Genomic DNA, 19,539 nt, shown 5'->3' on the forward strand with positions numbered 1-19,539 from the left:
ATGGTCATTGCTTAGCACTTTGAGTACTGCCAATCTTTTAAGTACCTCCTCATTATCTATTCTTATCCTATACAATATCGCTACCATCTCCTCCTTTCCTGCTACAATGGCAGCATCTTCTTCTCTAGTGAAGACAGATGCGAAGTATTCATTTAGTACCTCAGCAATGCCCTCTGCCTCCACTAGAAGATTTCCTTTTTCATCCCTAATCGGTCCCAAGCTTCCTTTGACTACCCTTTTACTATTTTTATGTTTATAAAAGACTTTTGAATTCCCTTTTATGTTAGCTGCTAATCTATTTTTATACTCTCTCTTTGCCCCTCTCATTCCCTTTTTTTACATCTCCTCTGTACGTTCTGTATTCAGCCTGGTTGTCTACTGTTTTATGAACCTTACATTCGTCATAAGCCTCCTTTTTCTGTTTCATTTTAATCTCTATATCTTTAGTCATCCAGGGAGCTCTGGCTTTGGATGCCCTTCCTGTCCCCCTCGTGGGAATGTGTCTACTCTGTACTCGAACCATCTCCTACTTGAAGGCCTCCCATTGTTCAATTACTGATTTGCCTACCAATTTTTAATTCCAATCCACCTGGGCAAGATCCCTTTTAACTCAATGAAATTTGCCCTCCTCCAGTTAAGCATTTTCACATTTGATTGTTCCTTGTCCTTTTCCAAAACAATTCTAAACCTAATGATATAATGATCACTGTTCCCCACATGCTCCCCCACTGAATTGTGAGCACTTTCCCAATGCCCTGCATTAACATGCAGGACCCTCGGTTGGGCATCACAGTTATTAGCACAAGAACAGACTGCCAAATGTGAGAGAATTAAAAAAAAACTGAGAACAATTTCCAGACTGCAGGGGTGAAGCTCTACAGCTTTAATGGCCCCTTTGCTGGCCTCCCAGACTAAGAGTCAAGTGAGGGCCATTTTCAGTCTTAAGTGACTGCAGCATGATTAATGGCGAATGATGGTATAAATCATGGAAATTGGTGATCGCCATTGACTGTAACGGTGAGCTGAGCGAGAACAAATTTTTATTGGCTTAGGTGAGCCTATCGGCGGTGCGTCGCAAATTTTCCAGCAAATAATGATGCGACGTATCTCACTTACTCCATTATTTGCTGGAACTTTTACGTATTAACAATGGCGCACGCCGTTAATGCGTCATTACTATGGTGCAAGTTCCCAGCAATTTCAGGCCCTGCATTTACAACAGGATTCAAATACAAAAGCAGTAAATACAGTTATATGCCACATGGCAAGGTATATATAGCCCTTTCCTCCTCCACTATGTGATAATCTAAGCTTACCTTGCTTCACACTTCTGTAAGGTTTCCAATTTGATATCACCAGATGTTCTTCGGAATCGATCATCATCTTCTCTCCTAATAAGAAGAGTGGAATGTAGTAAATGAAATTTTAAAAAGCTATGTTCACTTATACTATGGTAGGACCTGACCAAGGTGACACATTTACAATGTGGCTGCTTGTTTATTGGGTCAGTTATATTGCAGATATGGATTTGATGCAGTTTTTGTGGCCCCACCAAAACAGAATCTGATGTCACATCTGTGTTTCAATAATGTAAATGTAGATGGAGGAGGCCATTTGGCCTATTTTCCATAGAAACCTACATTTCCTCCATCAGAGTATCCAATTGTCTCTTCAGTGATTCTAGAGTTTGTGCCTCCGATAGACCAGTTAGAAAGCCATTCAGATATTAAGAAGCAGCACTGTGGCGCTGCAGGAAGAGTGCCGAGGTTTTCAGAGGCAGCCGTGAGGATGCTGGTAGAGCAAATGAACAACAGGAAGGAGGTTCTTTTCCTAAGGATTATAGATGGATACTGCGGCAAATTGGTGAAAGGGCACGCGGTGAAAGGTAGCGCAACATTTTAATGCCATTAGCATTTTCACCTGCAGTGCCATGAGAAATTTAATGATGTCACCAGCAGGGCCAAGATAAGACTTCCCTTCATATCTCTCACACTCTCTACACAATCCATCATGTACTCTACCTTAGCCTCAGCCCTATCAACTCTTCCTTTCCTTGCTTGCCATGACTCTCCTCAAGTCAGTGGGGATGATTTCACTATATTTCCTTTCTGCTTGCACTCAAGCCCTGAAAAGCTGTTACTTCTGTTCCAGCTACTTTTCTATCTTGGCCTCACTTGTTGCTTCTTCCTATCATTATGCAGACTAATGTAAGCTGGCTTTCATATGTTGAATACTCTTGCCCAGAGTACATATTAACCTAATTTCACTCTTCTTGAAGGTGGCATACAACACCAGGGAGACAACCGGGACAGGAGGAAGTCCTGTCATTCTGCAGACACTGACACCTATGGAAGAGACTGCCATTGACACAGAGTAGTCAGCATCATAAGAAATCGGAGCAGGAGTTGGCCATATGGCCCCTCGCGCCTGCTCCGTCATTAAATCAGATCATGGCTCATCTTCATCCTCAACTCCACTTTTCTGCCCAATCCCCGTATCCCTTGATTCCCCTAGAGTCCAAACATTTATCCATCTCAGCCTTGAATATACTCAACAACTCAGCATCCACAGCCCTCTGGGGTAGAGAATTCCAAAGATTCACAACCTTCTTAGTGAAGAAATGTCTCCTCATCTCAGTCTTAAATGGCTGACCCCTTATCCTGCGACTATGCCTCCTAGTTCTAGACTCTCCAGCCAGGGGAAAAAACCTCTCCGCCTCTACCCTGTCAAGCCCCCCTCAGAATATTTTATGTTTCAATGAGATCACCTCTTATTCTTCTAAACTCCAGAGAGTATAGGCCCATTCTACTCAAACTCTCTTCATAGGACAATCCTCTCATCCCAGGAATTAATCTAGTGAACCTTCGTTGCACCGCCTCCAAGGCAAGTATATCCTTCCTTAGATAAGGAGACCAAAACTGTACGTAATACTCCAGGTGAGGTCTCCAAAGCCCTGTACAATTGTAGTAAGACGTTCTTACTCTTGTATCCAACCCCCTCGCATCAGAGATGGCGAGGCTGGATGCATAACACAGCACGATGTGTTGACTACCAGGAACATAGTCTTTAAAGGCATCTTCCCTTTCTTTTTTCTTACTACTTAACTCTTTCAGTCACACACTGAGCATGTCAACTTGATGGTACATTGCCACTGAACTGCTAGTGCTTACCCTCACAACTACACTAACCCTTTTTCTAGGTCAATCAGACAAATGGGTTGCTACAGTAAGATAGACTGATGAGGATAGTGCTGAAGATAATACACCATCACTTGTTCTTCCTCTACCAAGCATCAGCAAAGAAATTGGCATCCTCCCTGATTTAGATAGTGATGTCGAGGGAAATGCACTGGGGGATTCACCAAGCATAAATGAGGAGCTGGCAAGGAAAGCCCAAGAAACAGCTAACTAGAGGGCCAGCTCACATCCTAGCTCTGCTGAAAAGGTCAGAGATGCAGACTTCAGGCACGTAGTCTTTAAAAGAAAGATGATTTCTGTGCACCAGTAATTGCCGAATGCATTGGACGGTTGGCCAAGGAGCTTCCAGAACATGTAGGAGGGTATGCTGGAGTCCATTACCAACTTGTGGGGGGGTTCTTACATATGGCATCAACACTCTGCACTCAACCATGCAGCATGCTGTTACCTCAATGGCCTCTGGAGGAGTCTATGACAGCAGTAATAGTATCTCCCATACTGGGGCTATGCAAGCTCTGGACTCAATTGTCACTTCCACCTTGGAAAGGCTGGGACAGTAAATAGATAGTGGCTTCAATCGGATCATGAACCTCCTAGAGAATGCTCCCCCATTGATCAGTAGATGTGCTGAGCTGCAGCTCGATAGTAAAGGCAGTTGTGCAATGGCGATGGCACTTCTAGACCTTCATGACCCTCTGAATCAATTCCTGTCCTGGTACCAGATTGCTCTGACTAATGCCAAGTTGTTGCAATCTGAAGCTAGGCCATCTCTGTCCTGAGCTCCAAGAAGTTGCTGACCATAAGTATCTCATGAGCCTTGAATGACCCACAACTACCTCCCATCTCCCATATTGCGACTATGGGGGAGCACCTCATAGAAGCACTGGAATAGATAAGACAGCATTTAAGAAAGACACAGGGCACTCAGATGATGATGTCAAACAGTGTATGGGCTTTTCTATAAGCCAGTAAAATCACAATGCTGTTTGACATCTTTGTGTGCAGAGAGTTCCTATTTGGAGCTGGTGATCCTATAATGTTAGTTGAATATCAATTTTGGTCTTTGGGTAGATGCTATTTATTTTTACGTGGAAGGACTGGGAGATGTGTTGCACATGACTGTTAATGCAGGGGAGCAGTGTGCTCAGCTTAAGTTCTCTTCGATGAACCGTTGCTGAAGAGCTCTGGCTGCAGGATACTATTGAGCCCTTCTTGCAGGAGATGGCAAACCACAATCATTCTGGACTGATCAGCCACCAGATCTGTCTAAGCATCTGAATCATTGTTTGAGGACTCCAATGGTCAGCTCAACGAGAGGTCCAGTTGACCCATGGATCTGATTGTAGTGGGGTTCTGCAGCTGAGCATGGGTTTGTAAGACGAGTCAAGAGTTAAGGGGATAGCCAGCCTTTAAATTGCTGAGCCGGGGCAAACTGGGTGGATGAACGATTCACACAATATAAAAGTAGCATGGGAGCTGCCTGGAAAGCAGGCATAAACCTGCACGATGCACTACTGGCCATCACACACCAACTGCACATTAATAGTGTGGAAGCTCTTGCGAACATGAAAGCAGTTGCATTGTGTGATGTGGGTGCAGTCAATGATGCCCTGGACTTGGGAGGAATCCTGCAATCTGTCTGAACCCCAGAGCCCTATCCTGCAGCTTCTGGATGTCCGTGAGGAAAGTAATGAATGGGTTTGCTCTAGCAAGTAAGGCACGTCACCTTTCTAATACACTGCAGAATGACTGATGTTGCTGATATCCCCTATGGCAGCCTAAAAGAAGTTCAGGGCTGCAGTGACCTTGAATGCAACAGGCAATACTGTTCTAACTTGAGCAATTGGCTGCAGGTCTCCTGTCACTGCCACACTAGAGAATCAAAGCCTTCTTATGCACTTTTGTTGTTTTGGGCCTATAAACTCTGTTTAGAGGGTAAAGATTCCTGCAAGTATGCCTCCTTCTATTTGCTCTCCCTCCAGCTGTGGCTGTGTGTGCTCTTTCCTCCTGTTCCTACAAGAGTGGGATTCTTATAAGAACCCCTATCAAGGCACAAATGCAATGCCAGAATCCTTTTGACAGTTCAGCACCTACAGTGGCAACTACAAGCACTTTTGAATTCTTTAAGGTCAAAAAACCCACATGGTACTGCAAGAAAAGTGTCAACAAAAGCTCTATACAGCTTTACCTGAGAACAGCTGAGGATCATTTAAATAGCATTTGAAATTACTGCCTCAGGACTTGTTTCGCCCTTGGTTAGTAGACGGGAGCAGGAAATGGTACTCAAGTGACAAGGTTGGAAAATGGCATTGGTGTCATAATGACGTTACTTGACCCCGATTTGAATTTATTCATGAGATTCCCACCACAGGAGCTCTGGCCACTAGCGCAAATATCCACAGATTTTCTTAACCTTTCCTGATAACTTAGTTTAAATTTTTTTATGAAACCTGTTTTTTCTGCTTATGTTTATAATAATATTACAACAATATATACAGTAGACCATGTAACCAATTGAAATGATGTTAAAACACAGATTACAATAGCTAGTAAATTTAACCAACTCTTGAAAGTATTCTATTACCACTTACTTTAATGATAATAAAAAGTTTGTATTTCTACTTTGTACATCAAAGGGAAGTTTAAAAATTGAACAATAATAACCATGAAGAATGGCTCTATGATCCACATCATATTACTCGCATGACATGTAGTGTAACTCCAGTTTAACTTCCAATACATTAATCAGAAATGTCGTGACACCACCTTGTGGAGGCTGCTTTACAATGCTTCCTCGTCACAGTTTATAGTATATATTATTACAGTTTCTAACCAGTGTGAAGTGAACTTTTTATTAAGATTAGGCAATTACTACCATTGAATTTAAATAACAACATATATTTATATAGTGCCTTTAAAATAGCAAGGAGTTTCACAAAATGGGGAGGGGAGAATTTTTGACACCATGCATGAATTGGGAAAAGAGTTGGGGAGGTGACTGAAGGCAGATTTTTGAAGGTGAAGAGAGATGCAACAAGGCAAGAGGATTTAGGGAGAAAATTTCCAGGTGCAATTACAAATTTAATATCCATACAAAGCGATAAGGGAAGAATATTGCTGAAAATGCAGCCCGTCCTAATATGCACATGAATGGCATAAACGGATAGCAACTTAGAAATCTTAAAACTTATAGATAGATGCAAAAATAGTGTACTCACACAAACCAATGTTAATAAGAATGGAGCAAGGAAGGTAGAACTAATGGATAGATCAAGCTATTGAAAACTACATTACACATGCCATGATGGCAAAGACAAGACACTGTAGAAGGAATTTACATGATTGAAATCACCCTGTTTTAATGAATATTGCTGTTATGTTATATGCCAAACTAATGTACAACAGGAGTATAAGGAGTGGTACAAGTGGTAGGCCCTTTACGGCGAAGTCTTTAACTACTTTTGAACAATATTTATTACACTTATTAGGGAAGGAAGCTCTGGAAAATACAGAACCTATGGAAGTTACATTAAGACTAGCTAGAACATAGATAGTAACCAGATATCATGGGGGGGGGTGATTTTCAACTGCTGATTGCCCGATTGTTACCTGAGAAATGGGCAGACAGCAATTGAAAATCGGGGGGGTGGGCCTACTCCAATGATGCCCAAGGACCCCCGTCACTATTTTCAGTTAAGCCTGTAAATGGGTGAGCAGCCTGCCCACCTGAAAGAGAAGGGAGACAGCTTAAAATATGAAAATTGGGGTCCTACACCAGTTGTAGGACCCCAAAAGCAATTTTCAGATACAAATGGGTGGAGTGTGCACATGCTAGCTTTGTCCATTTGTACAAGGCAATGAGCAGCCTAAAGAGTGATCCTTAAAGTGACCACTGGAGGCTGCTCAAAAAACAGCCCAGGAAGCTTACAATTTATTTTTTAGGAGAGCTCAGCAGGAGCTGGAGTGCTCCTCCTGATCACCCCCCCCCCCCATCCAGAGGCACAGCGTGGGAGCTGGATGACTTCCCATCCTCGCAGAACAAGCAAGCTGCATGCTGATGCCACCAGGGATCTGCTGCCCAGCTGCCTTTGGCAATCGGAGCTTCCACCAACACGGTGTCTGCTGAAGTTAAGTTATGTTACCTCTCTCTGTCAATGTGGGTGCTGGCGGTAGGGCATGGAGCACACCTCAGGCATTCTGACTCACCTGGCATTTCTCTGCAAGTCCTCCTTTTCCTCTGAACACAAGTTCAGAGGATCCCTTTTGCCCAACGCTCTCTTGCAAATTAAGGGAGCAAATAATGGGGCAAAAAAAATAAATAAATAATGACAACTGGCACAAAGGCCCTTGCAAGCCTAAGTGCCAGTAGTTCCAAAAAATAAGAAAATCTGTCGTTCTTTTAAAGGCTTTCCTGCCAGCAGGTCTGCCACAGGCCTCCTTCCCATCAGGATTCTATGGGTGTGCTCGGGAGTCGGTATGTAGCACATCTGGGGATTGCAAAATGGCGTGATTCCCTGGCCTTCCGCCTTTTACACAGATTATTGAGGCTCCTATCTGTTTCAGTTAGGAGTTCTCTGGGTAAAATTTTCAACTGCAGCGGGGGCGTAAAATGGGGTGTAATGGATCAGCCATCTGTTATACAGCCCGCCCGATTTTCCTTCCCATTGACTTCCATGGAAAATCAGGGGCTTGTAAATAATGGACGGCTGATCCGCTACTACCCATTTTACGGCCCCAACAAAGTTTAAAGTTTCATCCTCTGTGTCAGTAAAATCCCCCACCCTCACCCCAGAAATTTGGACAGCCCCAGAAACAGGCATTAAATGAGTATTAAATCTCCCTTTATTTTCCACCAAATCCTGTCCCATTTTCAGACACAAACAGGGTTGGGGTGAAGAAATCAGTTTATCAGACTTACCATGAGCAATACCACAGGAAATCGGTAGTGGACTTTAAAATTAATAGGTGAGAGGAAGTTAAATGGAAATATTACATTATTGGGGGTCACTTCATGTTCACAAACCATCCATGACTTATGATGTACTTGGTTTGCATTGGGTAATTCCCTCCTTCCTAAATAATCCATCCTGTTCAGAAATCATATCATACTTTTTCAAAGTAACCATTTTTCTAACTGTTCAATGATACAATTATTGTTATTAATATCAAATCATTAAATTGACTATTGGTCACAAATCATATTTCAAATGTGTTTTCAACCAATATATTTCACTGTGCTAGAGATTGAAATGTTTTCAGCCAATTTGTTTGCAAACAGAGTAATATTGGTGCTGATCATAGTGACACTGGTCTTGTGACACCAGTTCCCCAATTATGAGTCATACAGCCAGGAATGACTGTTGCAAAATTGATGTCGCCATGCTGATATCGCTTAAGAAAACCTCACTGCAAATGTGATTTATGGTAAATGAATACTTTTGTGCCTGAATCTGCTAGATGGATGTTTAATTACACCATGGTCTACAATAGAGTAAATGGCAACACAAACTTCAACGGCCCAGGGAATAAGCAACATTGGGCACTGCTCCAAAATGCTTTGACTGCTACTATGTCCGACGTAGGATCCGCTATCCAACAAGTCTATTAGAAGACTAAGATAAGTCTCCCATATTATGTCAGTGTTTAAGAGGGTAAATAGTGAAATATTATTTCCACTGGCTGATGAGTCAGTAATAAAGTGGCATAACCTTAGGATCAATACTAGAAGTTTAAAGGGTGAGGTTAGAAGAATTTTATTTCACACAAAGTTATTAAAATATGGAATACATTATCACAAGTGGCTACTGAAGTTGAGTCAATCACAACATTTAAGAGGGAATTATACTAACAGCTTACAAAAAATATTAAAAGGTACATGAAAAGCAGTGAAATGGGATTAGCATTAATAGTTCTAATGTGAAGCTAATGTTGGCACAGGCATGAGGGATCAAATAGCTTCCTTCTGTGCTAAAATTTCAATGATTCTAAGTCCTGCAGTCAGGATTAAACAATCTTTGAAGGAAGATTCAGTCAACCATGAGGATTGGTTTCCCTCATCTTATAACTGTATAGTGGTCTGTCCTTAGACAGATTACTACAGCCATGAGCAGCTGTTGGCCATCTAAGTAGAAAATTTCAGAAGCTATTGATTCTGCCCTCTCACCTCATTTAATAAGCATAGTTAATATTTTTGCAGCAGCTTTGCTTACCCATTTCCCACAGCTGAAACTTATGTTGAAAACTGGTAGATTTAGTCCACGTCCAAAAACTGATTTGAGGTATTTAGTACTGCTGTTTTTGGATATTGTTGGACATCAGAAATTCTGCAAACTTGAGGGGCAATTTTAACCCTGCTTGCCCAGTAGGAACGGGGCAGGTGGGCGGTTAAAATGGTTGCAGAGTACTTACTGCTTCGTTCTCACCAACCACTATTTTAACCATGCATTTTTTTTAGTCGGCTGAGGCGCCAGCCGTGGCCTCATGAATACATGCAAATCAGAGTCCAATGATGCAGATATCGCGTGTGAAGGCAGTGGAGACAGTTTCCATATATACGGTTGAGATGATGGGAAAATGGTAGGAGTCCACTACCAGCATCTGAAACACATGTGGAACATCCTAGAAGCTTTCTGTAGCATCAGTATGTCAGGAACAGCTTCTAAGGACTTTGGTAGCTTCTGGTGGCAGCTAACAGTATTGCTATAGATGCTTTAAGCAGAATGCTTTCACAGAGATTCCAAGACCTGGTTGGGACTATTCAGTCTGTATTGACACTGACCAGAAGCACCTCTGAACCTGTGCCCAGCAGCAGTGGGCTGCAAGGCGTGGGCATAGATGTTACTGTCTCTCTGGAAAGTGGCATTGAGCCTGCTTCCTTAAGGCCCCCTCCAATGCCTACATATGAGGGAGCTTCAGACATGGGCTCGGCCCCCCTTGTCATGGCAACAGAATGGCTACCAGAAGCTGGCCCTCCTAGGACAACTGCTTTCCTGAGACAATAATCACTTCAGATTGCTAAAGCTCCAGCGGGTCCATTGCAGCCAACCACCACTGAACCTCATCTCATTCAGGGAGCACTTTGTATGAGGAGTAGATTAGGAGCACGAGCGAGTAAGTTAGCTGGCATAGCGTCATTATATTTGGTGTCCCCCTCTGTCTGCAGAAACCTTACTGGAATCAGCAGCCATGGCTACAGAAGATAGCCCTCATCACCAATCAGCCATCTTGATAAATGGCTCTAAGTCATGAGGACTGGTATGGTGGATTGTCGCATAATGAAAGCAGCATGGCAGCTTCCTGGGTACTTGGCATTCACGTACAGGAAAAGGTGATTGTCATCTGGACATTAATAGAATGAAAGTCATTCTTATTCATAAAATTGAGGGGTTGTTCGGTTGTGATTTGAATGATACATGTGTTCCGTCAATTGCTCCGTGTACCTTTTAGAACCCTGACAGTCTATTGAACTGGATCATTTTCTATCTTGTTTATCTGGCTTCCATTGGAGAGGATATGAATTGTGTAGCCCTCCTGAATAGAGCATCAGTAACATTCTTGATATAATGGTGAGCAGTTGCCTGGCTAATATGACCAAGGTCACCGAATGCTGCCCAGAAAGATCCAGAGGCAAAGAAATTCAAAGCAATGGTGACCTTTACTAGGACAGTTAATGCTGTTCTCCTAGCGGACATGGACTGCAGGTCTTCAGCTAGTAACTGTCATATTTCTCCAATAGCTTCTGGGGAGGAAGTTGCTCTGAGGCACTGATGATCAGAAAAGTCTAAGTTAGATCTTCTTGATCTGTAGACCCTGGTGAATGGGTATGTGTCTATAGTGAAGAAATATCTTCTGTGATGCCTCACTCTAAGAACCTCCAATCTGTTCTCTTCAATGCCTCCAGCCTCCTCCTCTTCAGAGCATAATAGAGGAATTGTCATTGGGAAGTCGATGTCCCTAATGAAAAGCAGTTCTTTGAGCAGAGCTAGGTGAAACCAACAGCAAAAGTCTTGACCGAACCTCCAAAATACTAAAGAGATCAATAGGCAGGCAAAGTAACACCAACTTTCAATAGCAGAATACAAAATGGTCTCCTCAATGTGGTATTCGCCTCAGGAATACTTTACTGCAGCTCCTATCACTACTTATATGTTGGCAGTAATTATTTGGGGCAAGTTTGGGGCAAAAATTGGGCTAGATGGGTCAGAAGGTTAGCATTGGCCACTTGACTTTACCATTGGGTAGAGGATAATTCTAGTTCAGTTCTTTAGCAGCGATTTGAGGCAGTAGTCTCTAAGTAATTTTACTTTAGTTAACGCTCCAAATCCACCCCAAAACACGCAGTAATTCAGAGAAGAATCCAGCCCCATAAGCATGCATGTGCACCTTTATTTGTATGTTAAGGAATATCAAACATAATTACATATTCATAGAGGAAAGCAAAGCCTGATATTTTAGTGTCATTTGCATAGCAAATTCATGTTGTGGGATGTGTACTGCAGCTTGAGAATAACATATGTGATCATTTTGGAACAACGGCATTGCTAAGGGCATTGTACTCTTTCTTGGTTGTTGAAGAGGGCCATGTTGAAATGTGGAAGCAAAACTACATTGTTCTTCTTGAATTTGTCTGCATAATTTTCTCTTCAAACTATTAAATTGGAATTTATAGCCTATGTTTTATTGTGTATCAGGAGGACAATATGTGGAAAAGGCATAATGAAGCATTGAAAATCTTTAGCCCTCTAAGTTTCATTAAATAATTTTAATCCTTAAAGAATTAATTGGCAGAAGGGGCAAAACAATAAAAAGGCAAGGAAATGTAAATATTTTGATAACAGTAGATAGGAATAATTAAAGAATATTAAAGGAAATGTAGCTGCATGGATAGAGGCATGGCTGGGGGTCAGAAAACAGAGAGAAGAAGGGATTTTATTTGAGTTATTTTGATGTGGGTACTTGTGTGCTAGGGCTTTGTGCTTGGGACCTCTTTTGCATTCTCTATGTATACTCGGGCATAAGCAAAAACGGATAAATATTTTAGTTTGCTGATGATATCAAGTTAGGAATGCAAAACTGAGGAAGAATACAAAAAGTTACAAGAGTTCATAGACAGGTTAATAATGTGGGCAGATGCAAAGCAGAGAAATATTAAATAGCACACTTTTGGAAAACAACAATGAAAGGACGTATATCTGAAACAAAGTGGAGGAACAGAGAGATCTAGGTGTGCAGATAGATCTTTAAAGATGGGAGTACTGATATAAAAGGAATTGAGATTCTGGGTTTTATATATGGAGTAGTGAATATAAAAGAAAGCGGTGTTGAATTTGTATAAGACATTAGTTAGCTTCTGTTTCAAGTGTAAAGGAAGGTTGGAAAAATTGGGACTTTTTCACTGGAACAGAGAAGGTTAAGGGGGAATCTCAGAGGTTTTCAAAGTTACAAAAGATTTTGAGGGAGTAAATAGTAAAAGATTGTATCCAATGTTTGGTAAATTGGTAAGAGGGGGCATGGACTCAAGATTATCACTAGATGAATGAAGGGGATGTTAGAAGATATTTTTTCAGTAAGTGGGTTATTAGAACTTGGAATTATTTATCACAAGTGACTACGAGGCAGAGACTATAACATTGTTTAAAAGAGAATTCGATAAATATTTGAAAAGGAAGAATATGAAAGGATATGGGGAAAGGGCAAGGGATAGAATTAAAGTAGAATACTCCTGCTGCTAGCTCTTCAACAGAAGTTACGTTGGACAAGCGTGGCAGTCCCCATAGAAATTCACCCCCCCAGTCTCAGAAATGTATTGCTTTGCAGGAAAAATTGGCACGTAATGCCGACCAGAGGCAGGACACTGGAGGTGTCATCAGCACCTTTAAACTCCTCATGCCTGAGGGGGAGAAGGCAATGCAGCTTTTGGGGAGGTACTCAGTTCTTGCCATGGGAGCCAGTGAGTGCAGGTCATCGTGATGGTGTCCTCCATACAGATCTTGCTCCAATTGAGCCAGGGCCTCCTCGCCAATTATGTTAAAGTCCAGCCCTTCTTGAATGGCAAAACTGTGAAGGGCATATGGCTACAGAGCCCCTCCCGACCTGTCCAAGCAGTGAAACTGTACCTTTTAGACCTCGATGGTCATTTTAATGACCAATCATGTAGAAGTATGTGCCTGGTTGTAGCGCTCCTCTGCTGCTAGTCATGCCATTCTTACTGGGATCATTATCCATGAGAGCTGAGTGTAAGCTTTGTCACCCAAAAGCCATCTGCTGATGTGATTTTCTTCCCTGAAGAGATCAGGGAGGCAAAATTTTGAAGAATGATAACTTCCAGCATATTGGGCATTGACATGTAGGATCCTCTGCATGTTGTCACACACAATCTGTACATTGAGGGAATGGAAGCCCTTCCTATTCAGATAGTTGAGGGGTTTTCTGTGGGAGCTCTTAAAGCATCATGAGTGCCATCGATTGCAACCTGAATCTTGAGGAATCCAGCAATCCCTTAAAGGTGGATGGCCCCATCATCCTGCTGCCTTGCTGTGATGCCAAAGGTGATGTACTTGCCAACTCTCCTGTAAAGGAGATCAGTGACCTGACAAATGTATGCCCATACTGCAGCCTGTTTCATATTGCAGAGATTGCCCTTGGCTGCCTGTGCCATAAAAGATGAACACAGTAGTCACTTCCATAGCCACAGAGAGAGCAGCGCAGGAGAGAAAGAAGGAACTTGCATTTATATAGCATCTTTCACAACCTCAGGACATCCCAAAGCACTTTACAGCCAAATTAGTATTTTTTGAAGCGTAATCGCTGTTGCAATGTAGGAAACGCGGCAGCCAAGTTGCACACTGCAAGGTCCCACAAACAGTGATGAGATAATGACCAGATCATCTGTTTCTTTTTAGTGATGTTGGTTGAGGGATAATTATTGGCCAGAACACCGGGAAAACTTCCCTGCTCTTCTTTGACATCGTGCCGTGGGATTTTCATGTCCACCTGAGAGGACAGACTCGGTCTCATCCAAAAGATGGCACCTCCAACAGTGCAGCACTCCCTCAGTACCTCAATGAAGTGTCAGCCTAGATTATGAGCTTGCTGCAGGTCCTCATGCATTAGGTAACAGAGCTGCTCTATTACCTCTTGGGCGAAGTATACTCTACTTATATCAATTCCTAAGTAAGGTCCTCATATGACCTGTGCTGCCTTTATAATAATACCTGGTGGACTGCATACTCCTTAAATGCTGCCTTATTCTCCTTTGCTCCAACCTGTGCTGCCCCTCCTCTTCCATGATAATATACATTGCTATGCCCATAGGGAATACCATACCTGCTCCTGAGAAGCCCTCACTGCAAGTAGGGGTGGTGGGGGCTGAAAATTTGCTGGTGGTCTGACCCTTGGAGAAGCAGTCAGAAGCAAATCCAGGTGTCTAGGCAGAATGGCAAAAGAAATGCTTAAAAAAGCATTTATCAGCTGTAGAAATCTGTGTTCAAAATTTCCAGACTCATCTGTGTCAGGAACTCTTCACTTCCACCTTGATCAGTTGATCCTGGCAGCAGCTGCACCGTATAAATCTCAGTCTAAGCTCATCCAAAGTGCATTAAGAGTATAAAACCAGGCAACTGGGAGCCACAGCAATATCGGCTGTCATTTGACATATGCAAATGAGAGGAGGCAGGCTATTCTAGCTGAAGATGGTAAGATTTGAAAAAAGGGATCCAATATACAGGAATAAGCATCTTGGAGGCGAAATTTGTGTTCGGAGCAAAGGAGACAAAATTGGCAGGATTTCTGATATCAGCATGGGGGCCTTGGGGAACAAAAGGAATTAGTATCCGTCCCCCTTCCTGTCGAAATTTCCCGTGGAACTGTGTCCCACTCAAAATACCCCCAGCACCCCAATGCCCAATGTACATCCTTGTAGTGCCCTCCCAAGCTCAGAAATTTTGGGCCCAGTATTTCTACATTTAAATACACTGTGATAATATTTTTTCCCTTCTTTCATAACTCACATATCCAGTGTATGTAGTGAATCAGCTACCTGCTTTGACACAGAGAATTCCATTTGTTAAGCCTGTGTCTTGGTGGTTGGCAGTGTCTTGGAGTGTGGCTGCCCTATGATGTACACTTATACTAGTATGGTAGCTTCGTGGTTGAATACCTGCATGAAATAGTGTGAGGCCAGCTGGGTCCTGGGTGGTTTCTTTTTCCATGGTGATAATACAGCAAAATATTGTGGTAAAGCTATACTCTGGCCCTGGAATTCTGCATGGTTTCTCTTGGTCTTCCATCATGACTTCTGCAGGAGAGTGGTGAAACTCCTGGAGAAATGGCGTAACTTTACAGGAGACTGGGAGAACCTCCATGGAATTTCAGGGCCTTAATTTCTAACTGGCTCTGGCCATCTTGAAAGTAGCAAGAACAAGTAGGAAGAAAAACAGTTGGAAGTTCACTGTTACTGCCTTCTTGCAAACTAGCCCACTCTCTTGTGCCAGTGGCAGCTTTCTCCAGCTGGAGTTTGAAACAAGTACAATAAGTAAGGCTGCTGGCCGTCTGTTGTTGCTGCTAATGCTTGTACTCAATTGCAAATACACAATGTGTTCGTATTAAAGGGCCGATTTTAACCCTGCCCGCCCAGAGGAAACCGGGCATTAAAACAGCCAATGCGACTTACCTGCACCGATTCCACTGACTTCCCACGGATTCTGATATTAATATCATCTGAGTAGGCGAGAAGGACACCTGCCGGAAAGCAGTGGGGTCCTCCTTTAAATATGCAGATCGGGCTCTGATGATGTCATCAGGACCCAATCTGGAATTTTAACTGGAGGCTTGTACGGTGATGCAGTTACAGCTTCTCCGCTAGGCCAACCTGGCGGTAGGAGGAGCCGAGGACAGAAGAGGTCCAGAACAATAAATGGTTTTGGTTTTTATTTTTGTTTAGTTTCCTTGTGGGCCAACGAGGAAACCTTGGGCCTCCCCTGCCCTGGGCTTCCCTCCCCCTCTCCCGACTGCGATGTCCTCCCAACCCCCCTCCCAACCACTTACTTGAGTGCCAGGGGCTGTTCCTTCAGGTCTCTGGTGGCGGCTTCCTGCTGCCTAAAATCCTGCTCCCGCCCACTGGCCAGCTATCATTTCCCGCCGGGTTCAGATGGGAGACTGACAGATGAGACCTGGGAGTTAAAATATCCTAGGCCTCACGCTGCGGAGGGCCGGTCGGTTTGCCATCCACCTCGGCTCCCACCCACACGACTCCTGGCCGGGAGTTAAAATCGGGACTTAATTTCCTCTGTGAGTTACCTTGTTTATTTCAAATGCATTTATACCTGCCTAAAAAAAGTGCAAAGAAGAATGTAGTATGAACACTTCAGGCATTCGCACCTGAACCCAACAGAAGAAAAAATCTAATTCAGTACAAATCTGATTGGAAACAAGCTACTGTAATAATCATATTAAAATAAAGATTACAATTAGACTTAGACAACTATTAGTCTTACATATGGTAACATAATGGATTTGATTGTTACAAGAAAACTTTAAGCCTATTTGGACAATAATAACTTAGTCCTGCATGGTCAAACTCCATAACTTTTTCAGGAAGTGGACTGTGGAAATTCTTATAGCATGGTGTACTGGATTTCCAGAATGTTTTGACCCAATGCCTTACAAAAGGCTGCTACGTGATTTTAAAGCAGTGGAAAGTCAAGGTAAGCTAGTATTCAGATAAGAAATAAGCTAAAAGAAAGGAAACTGTGTGTGGGGGTGGTGGGGGGGTGGGGCGCGTGTGCACGGTACGGGGGATGTAGTATCGAGTGGAATGCTCCAGGGATTGGAGTAGAGTGACCCAGGAAATGTACTGGGACCTCTACTGTTTTTAATTGACATGAATTACTTGAATTTAGAAACTCAAGTTTTGTGAAGCAGCCAAGGGCCCGCAATGGAAATAGAAAAATCTCTAAATAAGTGGAACAGTGGCCAATAAGATTCAGTGCAAACAAGTGCAGTATATCACACATCAGGAAAAAGAATGGATGATATTTGTACTGTATGAATGTGTCAAACTTGAAAGAGAGCTAGGGGTGCTAGACTTTGCACTTAACATGTCCAGGCACTGTCTGGCAGCAATCAACAAGACAAGCAGAATGCTGCATTATTTTGCTAAATCAGTAGATAAGTCGTTGATGTCATGTTGAAACTATACAGTTCTCTGGTCAGACAGCACCCTGAGTACATTGTCCAGTTTTGGTAACCCAGACACAAAGTAAACCTTGAAGCCCTGAAGGTTGTGCAGAGAAGAGCCACAAAACTTATCCTTAGTATCGGTAGATTACATTATGAAGAAAGACTGGAGAAACTTGGGCTCTTCAACCCTGATTAATGTTTCCCACATTACAACAGTGACGACACTTCAAAAGTACTTCATTGACTGTAAAGTGCTTTGGGGCATCCTGAGGTTATGAAAGGCGCTGTATAAATGCAAGTCTTTCTTTCTTCTTTCTGACAGGAGGTAACTAAGAGGATCCTCATAGAGATCTATTAGATATTAAAGAGCATAGAAAAAGTGTACCACGAAAGTAAGACAAGAAGGCATAAGTTCCAACTGGTGGAAGGAAAATTTGAAAGGAATTCATGCAAAGAGTGATCAACAGTTGGATTGGACTTCCTGGTAATGTAGGCAAAAACCTTGAAGACATTTAAGATGTTTCTAGAAGGATGAGTTCAGATAGACCAAATGGCCTTCCGTATCAACATTTATCTTGTGATTTTGTGAATATCTATTATGGTGAACATTAGTGCTATAGATTGGTCTAAATTATATAATGATTTCTTGAATGCTAAAAAAATGTAGATATTCATTTGAGTAAATAATGGCAAAAAGACAAAGAGAAAATTTAAAAAATAATCCGCTTGGTTTCATTTCTCTTTAAATCGTTATAAATTTCATTTGCAACGAAAACCACAGTAGGAACTAAATTTCCTGTTTCATGGGTGTTTCAAAAACTTTCTTCCTTTGCAAGTAGGCATCAACTGAAACAGAACCTAAATTCACTTCCCTAAAACGCTCCTCAAGAAGCATGCATTTTCTCCCCTTCAGTGACTTCTGCCAAGCCACTTCTGCTTCAGTGTACAGGGATTGTGCAAAAGCTGCATTTAATTTAATTCTCTACTAAATCTTACTCAAAGAATGATAACCACACAATCACTGTTTATATTTTATTCTTAATTTTTTTGAACTTGTTAGAAGTATAGTATGTAACTGTCTAACAGCACAAATACAATATGCTGCATGATGTAAGCAGATATAAATGTCATGTGGACTGGATAGTATAAAGGAATTTATTAGAGCCTAAATTAATAATAAAGCGTTTTTTCACTTATATCACAAAATCTCACAAATAGATTAGCAAAATAATTAACAGAGATCGGTGAGATATACAGAATAAGTTGCCAAGTGTTATCATAAAACTATGACTCCAAAGGGTAACTAGGTTACTTTAGGTGTCAGCCGTGGCTCAATGGTAGTACTTTTGCCCGAGTCAATAGATCATGGGTTTAGCCCCACTCCAGAGAGTTGAGCACACAATCTAGATTGCAACTTCAGTGCAGTAGTGAGGGAGTGCTGCACTGTCGGAAGTGCCATCTCTCAGATGAGACATTAAACCGAGTCTGTCCTCTCAAATGGGTGTAAAAGATCACTTGACAATTTTCAAAGAAGAGCAGGAGAGTTCTCCCAGTGTCCTAGCCAATATTTATTCCTCAACCAACATCACTAATTGTTCTCTGAATCGTATTGTTCTCTGAATATAAATGCGAAACGTTCAAGGATTTCCTGACATTCACCTGACGAAGGAGGAAGCCTCTGAAAACTTGTGATTTTCAAATAAAATTGTTGGACTATAACCTGGTGTTGTAAGATTGTTTACAACATCACTAAAACAGATTATCTGGTCTTTTATCTCATTGCTGTTTGTGGGAGTTTGCTGTGCGCACATTGGCTGCCGCATTTCCCTACATTACATCAGCGCATACACTTCAAAAAGTACTTAATTGGCTGTTAAGCACTTTGGGATGTCCTGAGGTAGTGAAAGCTCTTTCTTTGACTTCCCATTATAACAAGCCGAATTATTTTTCAAGACTGTTTACATAGTGTAAGTTTTAGAATTTAGTGCTCCAAAGTGGAGAGTTTCACTTGATAGGAGCGCTTTATCAGCAAATCAAACATAGGGATCACAGTGCCCAATTTTCGGACCACGATTCTTTATTAATACTCCAGTCACTTGTTTAGATGGATGGAAAGGATCCCATGGCATTTTTTGGAAGAAAAGCAGGGTATTATCCTGGTGTC

The 19,539-nt window shown here is 42.2% G+C and overlaps 1 protein-coding gene across 4 annotated transcripts in view; it reads right to left on the bottom strand.

Annotated features, from left to right (window-relative positions):
• Positions 1-19,539, bottom strand: part of rgs19 (regulator of G protein signaling 19) — a 94,428-nt gene that overhangs the window by 22,189 nt on the left and 52,700 nt on the right. For all 4 annotated transcript variants that reach the window (XM_068000457.1, XM_068000458.1, XM_068000456.1 and 1 more), the window contains one exon: positions 1,317-1,391. In XM_068000457.1, coding sequence (XP_067856558.1) covers positions 1,317-1,391 — 75 coding nt within the window. The remainder of the gene's footprint in view (positions 1-1,316; positions 1,392-19,539) is intronic.

The sequence above is a fragment of the Heptranchias perlo genome, chromosome 19 (assembly GCF_035084215.1).
Source record: "Heptranchias perlo isolate sHepPer1 chromosome 19, sHepPer1.hap1, whole genome shotgun sequence".
NCBI classification, from domain to species: Eukaryota; Metazoa; Chordata; class Chondrichthyes; order Hexanchiformes; family Hexanchidae; genus Heptranchias; species Heptranchias perlo.